The sequence below is a fragment of the Theobroma umbraticum genome, unplaced genomic scaffold (genome assembly GCF_002168275.2).
Source record: "Theobroma umbraticum cultivar Fairchild unplaced genomic scaffold, ASM216827v3 scaffold_147.0, whole genome shotgun sequence".
NCBI lineage: Eukaryota > Viridiplantae > Streptophyta > Magnoliopsida > Malvales > Malvaceae > Theobroma > Theobroma umbraticum.
The window spans coordinates 5,660,439-5,670,740 of NW_018397259.1; the positions used below are offsets into that span (position 1 = coordinate 5,660,439).

Genomic DNA, 10,302 nt, shown 5'->3' on the forward strand with positions numbered 1-10,302 from the left:
TGTAAAAATTTATCTAGTTTAAAATAAAAGTATAAATATATATTTAATTAAACATAGTAAAAAATAATAATTTATTTGAGTTTTTTTAAATTGTGAAGGGATTTTTATAAGTATTATATAAAAAATATATTAAAAAGATTTTTATAAGATAAGAATAGCGCAAACTTGATTTTTATAAGATAAGAAAAGTCTTGAAATTTATTTGTATACCAAATAATCCTGTTCAATCAATTATTCAATTATGGATCTCTTTCAAAATTTCATTAGTTAGGCTTATTGTTATCTTTTAATCATTCATCTCCTAACTCACTCTTATATATATATCAACCACTACCAAATCCATATTACTTATTGGTTGATAATGACCTGCAGCTTGTGGTAGCTAGAAAGCACGCTAACTTTTGTTCTGAAATAGGAAATCTTATACGTTACATACAACATATGCGACAATAATCTTATATTCTAAATAATAATAATTATGTGTACCAAATCTATTTTGAAACAAGCGAATTGAATTTTCCAATTTTTTTAGACCAAGATATTTATCAAATCTTTTAAAATTCCTATGAGCTTTTAATTTGTTATCATAATACAATAAAAGACCAAATCTTCCAAACCCACTATCAATTTATTTTGTTTGTAAAACTTGTTAAAATCAAAATTATAAATATATATAAATCACTTTTCCTATAGGGCTCTTGAATCATTATTTATTTCTGCATAATAACTACATTTATCAATATAACTATCTGTAGAATAACTCAAATCTAAAGTCATTTCTCAAGTACTTATTTCGGCATCAAGCGCACGAAAATTTTCACTTTGTCTAATGCTCTTCCAGGCAAGAGGAAAAAGATTTACCTCCAATGTCTGGAAAGAGAATATGTTTGAAGCACTACTCCACGGAAAGTTTATAGATAAAGCTTTGGCTATTAGTTCCACATTAAACCTGTAATTTGAAACAAAATCAACATAGTGGTGTTGAAGATTTTGAACCTTGCTTGAATAAACTCGATCTTGTTGAAGGTTGATCGAGTTTGTTTTCGGTTGATTATCTACCATTGGTTTATCTAATAGCCATTGGTTATCTTGCATCGCATTTGTTGAAGTTGAAGGTTGAAGATTTTGAAACAAAATCTCCATTGGTTATCTACCAATTCAGGTGTACTGCCTATCTAACACTACTTTTGATGAAGCAACATAGGCCTATACCCCCTAATTCCCCTGCCTCCTGGAATCAATTTTCCTTTAGGTCCACTGGTTATCTACCAATTCACTAAAGCAAGGACAACGGATTAGCTGGTCTATATTTGAACCTTGCTTCATCTTCCATGTTCTTCCCAAATTAACCACAAAAAAAAAAGGTGTGTCCAAATTGTTTAAAATGGATTGAGAATCAAAAGTTTTTCCTAGTTCCCATGATTTAACACTAGTACAAATTAAAGCAGGTGGCTAATCCAGGAAAGTTAATACTTAACATGAGCCCAATATGCAACCTTATCCAGTAGATCAATCAAGGGCCAATATTTCTCAACCTAAGTCGACATTATTTTTTTGGAAGATTATCATCCTGCTTTCATTATAAGGAAGGAATGAAATAATCCCTTCCATCAAGAGGAACCATTACAAACAGACCCACCCTCCCTACAGAATGTTGGGTGATGCACCCACTTCTTCCAGGCAAGTAGATCACTCCAACATCCCTTTACGACATTTATTGTCTATCAGTTGAAGTCGTCGATTCATTCATAAGGGACATTATAATCGTTTATCGAATTATTTCCATATCTGCAGATCAATGGAAGCAACATTAATGCTGCTGGAGTACGCTACAAATAATAAGGAATTTTATCTTGTAGTGGAGTTTAACTCGGCCGTACTCAGTATCCAACCAAACATGAATCCAGAACTCAGTCCATTTAATGTCATAAATGTACCAAATAGGACACTGCCAAGCTTCCCATACATAATGTCATAATTTAACATATTAAAAGCTAGACTGGCTTTCCAGAAAAAGGAAAAGCCAGACTGACCATTACCTATATATAATATCCTCGTAAAAATCAGTATCTTATCTTTTCCTAGGATAAATATGGGCCTGCAATGGAGTCTTCATCCCCACTGTGAACTCCTGCATCTCCTCCAAGCTCACCTCATCTCCATCAATAGCCTTCCATTCGAGGTTCCAAACCAGATTTGCCACAAAATACTCCAGATGAAGCATGGCCAAGCCGAGTCCAGGACAAATCCTCCTCCCTACCCCAAACGGCATCATCTTGATTTCCCTACTTCCTGTTATATCAAAGACTTCCCCACTTTTATTGCCATAGCTAAGGAACCTTTCAGGCTTAAATGACATTGGATCCTCCCATACTTTCGGATCCCACCCCATTTCTGCTACCAGGAAATTAATGGTAGCATTCTTGGGTACCGAAAATCCTCCGAGGACTGTGTCTTCTCTGACACTATGAGGCAGAACAAAGTGGCCTGGTGGGTGCCTTCGTAGCCCTTCCAAGATCACTGCCTTCAAGTAAGGCATCTTCTGTAAATCATCTTCCTTGACCTCTTCCTCTCCATCTCCCACAACCCCTTTGATCTCCGTGAATAGCTTCTCTTGGACATATGGATACTTCACCATGTTTGCCATAATCCACTGCAAAGCAGTGGAGGTAGTATCTGTTCCAGCATTGAGAAACTCAGAGGTCAAAGTGACGATTTCCTGTTCAGTAAGATCCCTTTGTCCCTCCGGTAGTTGAAGATCAAGCAAAGTATCAACATACGCCAAAAGATACTCGTCATCATCAGCTTCCTCTTTGTCCTCTTTACTCTTGCTCAATCTCTCCTCTTTCACTTTCTTTCTTGCCCTTATCAAAGGAACCAACACCTTCTCTTGAACCTCGAGGGCCTGACAGAACTCCTTCCAGCGTTTATAAAGCAAAAACCTTGTCAAGTTCGGCCAGAAATTGAGTAGGTTGAATCTTCCTCCCACGCCTATTAGCAAATGGCGCTGAATATTCTCAATCTCTTTAATTTGTTCTTGACTAAGCTTGTCACCGAAACACATCAGCACCAATAAGCAGAACATAGCATATTGAAAATGATCAACAGCACGAACTGGTTCTCCAGTTTTAGAGTGTGAGATTAAGGATTCTAACAAGATTTGAAGAACCCATTTCCGAGCATGGGAGTAGGATTTTATACGCGAAGGATGGAGGATTTGAGCTGTGAGGTTACGCCTCAAAAGTCTCCAAGTTGGACCATAGGGAGCAGAGCTGATATTATGTTGATTACAGCTTATAATCTTGGTTATGGCAGGAGCTTCGGGGCGGTTGGCAAACAAAGCACCGTTTTGAATTAACGCCTGGTGGGCGAGAGAGCGATCGGAGACGAAAATAGCAGGCCGAGAAAGGATGTTGAGAGTGACCATCGGACCAAGCTTGTTATGGAGGTTCCGGAGGATTGGTTCCAGGTCGGAAAAGGTTCTCCTGAGCCATGAAATGTCGCTGATAATGGGAACGTTGGCAGGGCCTGGAGGGAGTGTTTGGGAAGGGTTCTCGGAATGGGATGAAAGAAGGTTAATGAGAGCTCTAAAGAGAAGAGAAATGGAGATGGTGACGATAATGATGAACCAGGTTTCCATGTTGCTTTGTGTTGAGCGAGAGTTGTGTGGTGGATAAAAGAGGATATAAGGGAGCGGCGAGTATTTGTTGTTTGAGTTTGTTGGCAAAAGCTTGAATTCATGTAACGAGGTCAAGAGAGATACGAAATGTCTACCACTGTGCTTTTAATTGGAAGATGATAGATTGATAGAATGGCTAACTTTTTTTGTGGCGGTAGACTAGAGTGAGCCTCTAGATATTTTGTCTGAGACATCAGCGGGATGCTACTGATTGCTCACAATAATTCAGCTTCAACTGTATTTTAAATGCTTACCACGGTTTCAGTTTTGAATCTATCTTGGTACCAATTCAAGAGTCACAAGTCCTTCTCTTATCTTAATCGAGGCTTATCTTAATTCTTAATATCTCTTCTAAAACGTCTATTCAATGAAGAATATTGAATAAATTTTGATATAACATTAGGCCAATTTGCATTTTCATTTGAAAAAATACGTTCGTTTATTACATGAAGAAAGATTTTCAAGACTTATTTCATCATTTATTAATGTGGAATCTATGGAGTGTATAATGTTATCAAAAATTATATAATTTTAATAAATTTTTGTTTTTTATATAGTAAATACACAAGTTGCTAGTTATTTAATATATTATAGGGATACGTTTTCATCTTAATTTGTAACGAGAAAATAATTTTAATATACAGCTTGCTTTATATTTTAAATATATAATTTTAATTCAATAACACTTTTTTTTAAAAAATTACATGAATAACTCATTACTTATAATTAATAGAAATCTTTAAAAAATATAAAATTGATAACAAATCTCATATATATATAAATTGATAGTATGTTGTCTTTTTGTTAATAATAAATGTATACATTCCATTTTATATTTCATTTTACCGATAGTTGCATACTCGCACAGTGTACAAGTTTATGTAAAATAATTATACGATAACTTAGTATGAGTTTGTTTTATTTATATAATCATATACGTATTAATATTGCACACCTTTATAAAGTTCATCATCCATTCAAACATACAAACACTTGTATATAATTTAAGGAGAAAAAGAAAATGATGAAGTAATATTTGAAAAAAATCATAATCTTTGATATTTCATTATTTTGGTAATTAGGTCAATTATACCAAAAACTTTACAAACATAAGACATAAAATCGATACAAATTGAAGGATTCCATTAAACAATCTTTAGAAATATATATAATTTATATGTTATATTCACAACTCAAAATTCCAACACAATTAAATAGGATATTACTATTAATTTCATTCAATATAACAAATTAATTAATAAATAAGAAAATTGTCATACTAATATTCTAAACTATCAATTTTGATGGAATGGGGCTCAAAATTGAAGGCCTGAACTGGTAACCGGGCTCATAACCAGGGTTAACTCCTAGCTTAGCTATGCCGTTAGGCCCATGGAAAGCAACCAGAAGACGAGGGCCCAGCCCGAGAAATCAACATTGGAATGCAGAATTTGGTAAATACCGGAACCCAAAAAGCAATTCGGAGGAACAAAATTTTGAATTTTGAATTTAAACAGAAGCTTTGGGGAGGAGAAGGCGAATCAAGCATGGCAACCACTTCCAAGAACATGAAGGGTTTCTACAGGCAAAAGAAGAACAACAGTAGGGGAGGCATAACGAAATCGAAATCCTCCAAATCAACCAAAAACCCGTCGCCCAAACACGCCGGTTCCGATATCACCCAGCCCCTCGCCCTTGCTTCTCCCGGCGGTTCCCTCGATCTCAAAGGTCACTCTCTTTTCCCTTTTTCTTTTATAAAAAAATAAATACTATTATATTTCTTTACTTACTTTTATTGGTTTTTTGGGAGGAAGTAGATGATTTTGATGAGCAAGAGGAAGTGTTAAGGCAATTTGATATGAACATGGCATATGGACCGTGCCTTGGGATAACGCGGATGGCTCGTTGGGAAAGAGCTCAAAGGTTGGGGCTAAACCCTCCTAAAGAAATTGAGAATCTCTTGAAAGGTGGGAAAGTGAAGTTAGAATCCTTATTTGATGGTCGTGTTTAGTTAATTGTTTCTAATGTTTTTAGGGTGAAACGTACAGCCTCTAGCTGTACTTTTAGTTTGGTGTTCGGTGTTCTTACTGTTGTAATGAACTGGAGAAAGTTTGGTAGTTTTAACGGAGACGTTATGCGATGACTGATTTGGTGTTTAATGTTGTGTTATGATTAACACTGGATCTAACAAGGTGATCTCTTTTATAGAGTAATTAGCTTGCTCCTAGCTGATTTTGGCCTTTAAAAGAGTTGAAGGGAAAGGGTTGCATATGTTGGGTTATTTTACCTTTGAATTTCTTTCACTAACTAATCTGGCTGCTACTTGTGTTCAAAAATATGTCTTGTTTAGCAGCATCAAATATTCAAGTTATAGCAGTACACAGCATCAAAGCTTATAGGAACTTTGAACAACTCTGGGAAATTCTAGTCGTTTGTTGATCCAATTAAAGCCATAAGAGTAATAGTTGCTTATACTATCAACACATTAAAGTTTATCAAGCTTTAATCTATCATGTAGTCTTAGGGTTAAGTAACATGGAGTATGATTGTAGAATATATGCCCAATTCCAAATAGCGGGTACATGAAATTTCACTGGTCAATGCATATGATGAACCACATTGTACAATCCTGTTAAGCCATCTTATGAGCAATGGGAAGATCGTAAAGTTACTTGTGTGCCTATTTGGTGCTAGTGCTACTGATTCATTTTGTTTATATACTGTTACATACTTGATCACACATCAGTTATCAGAGTATTAGGTATCCACATATTGCCTTTAAATAAGTAAGAAATGGAAGAGAGAAAAGGAAAGGTAAAAGGAGCAATTCTATCATCTAAATTTTATGAATATGTGAGTGGAATTCCAATTTAATTCCTTATTAAAGGGAAGATGCAGCACCACATATTACTACCATTTGGTTTGAGCTTGACAAGCAACTTAAATTGAAAAAAGATAATTTTTCTCCTCCGGACCTGTTCGTGGCAAGAGTTTCTATGCTAATAGACAACATATTAGGGTTTTCAAAAAAATTATGACACAACTCAAAGCAAACAGTTAAGTAAAGACTGGAAAGTTCGATTTAAATCGTGCTTGGTTTAATTTGCCATAGAAACACAAGAACCCCAGCTACATTTTCCATCTGAAATCATGGAAGCAGAAACGATTATCTCACATACATAACTTGCCACTAAAACACCTCTTTCATCTGTAAAAATGTTAAAATCTGATACTGTTGTGCACTTGCAATAACAAATCCAAAGACATCATCACTATGAAGGACCTAAAACTACATCTGATTCTTCTTATTAGGTCATGTTCATTAATATATATCTAATGACATAAAACATATAAAAGAAATAGCAAAGTAAACAACTAAAGAAAAAAGCAATACTGTTTCTGATAACTTTTCTAAAGCTGCTCCTCCCAATTTAGCATTTAACACCATATTTTGAAAACACCAATACTACTTACTCCGTCCTGGTTTTGGATTTCACATCATCAGGTATCCATGATGACCAAAATAGTGGCAGAAGGGTACAAACTGCCTGTATTAGGAGGCCAAGAGGAAATCCAGAAAAATCATTTCCTGTGACCATGTAGGATGCCAATGCGACACCAAGGTATCCACTCACTATGAATGCAAGGGCAACAGCTGACATGACAAATGCCATTAGAGACCCTTCACATCCTGGAGGGCAGAGTTGTGCTATTAGAACACTAAATGGCAGAATCTTGAAGAAGAAGAGAACCTCTAAGACACCTGAGAAAACTACAACATAAACCGAGTCTGGCACCCCCATCTGTTGATAAATTCCTTTCACAAACAACACATCTGAAATCATGAATACTGCCATTGTTACCTGAATGGCTTCAATCAGTTTCCTTGGTCGGACTGCCTTTAAGTGACGATTGTAGATGACACCCCATAACAGCATTACTGCCTGCCCAAACACCTTAGAAATTCCCAATGCAGAGGCATCAATCTTCAAATATTGTGTTTGGTAAAAGAACATGGCTCCTGTCAGTGCTGGAATTATGGCATAGGATGCAGCAAACCAGGTTATTGAATAAGCTATCTCAGGTTTTTGCAATGCAGCTAAGAGCTCTGAAAGCTGCTTCTTAATCCCAACATTTGATGGACTTTTTGGAAGATTAAGAGAGCGTTCAGGAACTGAGACAGTTATGACAAACTGGAGAGCAAGGAGACTTCCACAGAAGAGGAACATTGATTGGGGGGAAAATCTGTCAATGGCAATGCCACCTAACAGGTTTCCAAGGACTCCACCAACAGAGGAAGCCATCCAAACAAATGACTGGAGCTCACCTGAGGAAGCTGATTGAGACTTTTTGGAAGAAGTCTGTGTTTTTCCCGTTTCCACAACAATGGCATCATTAGCAACCTCAGCTATTGAAGCGCCAAGATTACCGAGGAGAAGATATAGGCTCATAGTTAAAATTGAAATGTTTGATTGTGAAAGGATTGCTATTGCTAGCCACGACACTGCTTGTAAGAAAGCTGCAACAAGGAAAGAGCAAAAACTATTATGGAGAGGAAATAGAAATTCAATTATTTGAGAGGTCATATTCATTTAACAAACAATAAAATAGTATATTCATGTTTAACTGATTTACCATAATAACATGTTATTCAAATTTTAACAACAGTATCAGATGGTGCCAGTCAGTTTAACTGCAGGGTTAATCATCTATAATTGCACCAGGAACTTGCAATCACATCCTGTCTTCCCCATTTTCAGGGGTTTTTATCACCGAGGAGTATGTTGCCATAAAAGCATAACTACACAAGTATTCAATCTTAACATTCATATCAGGACCACAAGCTTCAGTTCAACCAAAATAATTCTACCCTTCACAGAAAGCTATCTTATCCTACACAATATCTCTAGTTGTTTGAAAGCAATTAGAAGCACAATAACATAATATACAACTAGGTTTAGTAGGTTTGTCAGTAAAAATATCTGTACTTTTTCATAAAAATAAGTACTTGGTACTTATCAACCAAAAGGAAAGAAAAATGGTGAAGCAATTGATTCTCACAAAGAAAAAGAACTTCCCATTTTTCAAAATTTATTTAAACCAAAAAAAAAAAGTATAAAGTTGAAGAATTGAATAAACTTCAGACCATTTTTCCCCCTAAAAATCACATTTTCCTGAACTAGCCTTTTTACACTAATAGATAGTTACACATGTTAATAAATTAATCCCGTACTGCTCCAGTGCCAATAAATATAAATTTATTATGTAAAAATCCCACACATGCCTAAAATCATAAAAAAAGGGCGATGGAGCGGGGAATAATAATCATTAAAACATTTCCCAGAATCAAACAGAGAGTGGCATTATCGTAAATGAAACACAAAACACCAACAATTAAAGAAGACCATAAAAAATTTAAAAAAAAATGTAAAAAGAATTACCACCGATGGCGATATAAGGAACACGGTGCTGGCCAGAGATATAAACGGCATCGGAAACGACACCGTAGAGGGGCTTCGCAACCATAGGGAGATTAGCAGAATTCTGAAGGATTTGAAGAGTAGAAGGGTCGACCTTAATGCTGTCTTTCAGAAAAAAGTTAACAGCCATCCACGGAAAACACCTGAATCCTTGGACCCAATACCCGACTCCCAGAAGGCTCCGGACCCGATTGGCCTTCCCTTTCGCGGGTCGCCTCCCATTTCCGTCCTTAGCTGACACCATAATAATAACGATAATAATGATTTTACAAAAAGAAAAGGTTAATTTATTTGTGAATTTTACTTTTCTCCTCCACGTTCTGGTTTAGATTTTGAAAAGGGTTATAAGCGGCGGAGACGACGGTGGCGATGGCGTTTTGTACGATCGTACTCTGTTGAAGGTGCATGAAAGTTTGTATATTTGTAACATTGGTTTGTCATTTATTCTAGAACAATCCTTGTTAAATAAGGTGAAAGGTGTTTTTTAATTAATTAAATCTTGCTTTCCTTTGAATTGGGACAGACTGACGGACTTCTTTCTTTCTTGCACTTTTTATCTTTTTCGCTTACTTTCACTAATTCTTGATTCTTGAATATATATATCTATATATCTATATATATATATAATATTTAAAATAAGTTTTATTTTCAATCTGAACTAAAAATCATTTATTACAATATACGAATTTCCATTTCTATTTTTCTTTTCACTCAATTTCCCCTTCTTGCTAAATATAAGGAAGTTGGAAACAACAAGAAAAGAATCACTAAAGGAAAATATGACTTTGATATTTACAAAAATATTCCGTATTCTTTTTTTATATATATTTTCATGTTTCTTCTTATCAATAGAGATAGGCAATGCTGCCTTGATCTGACGAGGAATATTCTTCTGCCTCCCTCTAAAAGAAGATTTGGAATAGAATATCCTAATTTGGTTGCACTTCTCTTAACTTTACTATTATTTTAGAATGAAAAGTTAAAATTTTTTCTCAACTTAATTATGTAGTAATCATATCATCTAATCTTTACATGTGAATTTTCTAATAGGCTTCCCAACCCTAATTTATGCCTTTAAAACATTACCATTTTATATTTTAATTCAATAATTGCCTTAGTTTAGTCATTTTTCACTTCATTAAA

At 35.2% G+C, this 10,302-nt stretch overlaps 2 protein-coding genes and 1 pseudogene across 3 annotated transcripts; 1 reads left to right on the top strand and 2 right to left on the bottom strand.

The window, feature by feature from the left end:
- Nucleotides 1-1,886: 1,886 nt before the first annotated feature.
- LOC110415909 (cytochrome P450 89A2 pseudogene) lies at nt 1,887-3,858 on the bottom strand (annotated as a pseudogene).
- Nucleotides 3,859-5,163: 1,305 nt separating this feature from the next.
- Nucleotides 5,164-5,892, top strand: POLD4 (polymerase delta 4). Its single transcript, XM_021427253.2, has 2 exons — nt 5,164-5,407; nt 5,497-5,892. Exons 1-2 carry the CDS (start codon nt 5,227-5,229, stop codon nt 5,688-5,690), a joined length of 375 nt encoding a protein of 124 aa, XP_021282928.2. The 5' UTR covers nt 5,164-5,226; the 3' UTR covers nt 5,691-5,892.
- A 971-nt stretch (nt 5,893-6,863) lies between these two features.
- On the bottom strand, nt 6,864-9,874 carry LOC110415342 (Major facilitator superfamily protein). Of its 2 annotated transcripts, none has more exons than XM_021426966.2 (2): nt 9,124-9,874; nt 6,864-8,198 (listed from the first exon to the last, which is right to left on the bottom strand). In XM_021426966.2, exons 1-2 carry the CDS (start codon nt 9,401-9,403, stop codon nt 7,150-7,152), a joined length of 1,329 nt encoding a protein of 442 aa, XP_021282641.1. In that variant the 5' UTR covers nt 9,404-9,874; the 3' UTR covers nt 6,864-7,149. The 2 variants fall into 2 exon arrangements, with proteins under 2 accessions (XP_021282641.1, XP_021282640.1); XM_021426965.2 differs by having other exon boundaries at nt 9,121-9,870.
- Between the last annotated feature and the right edge of the window lie 428 nt (nt 9,875-10,302).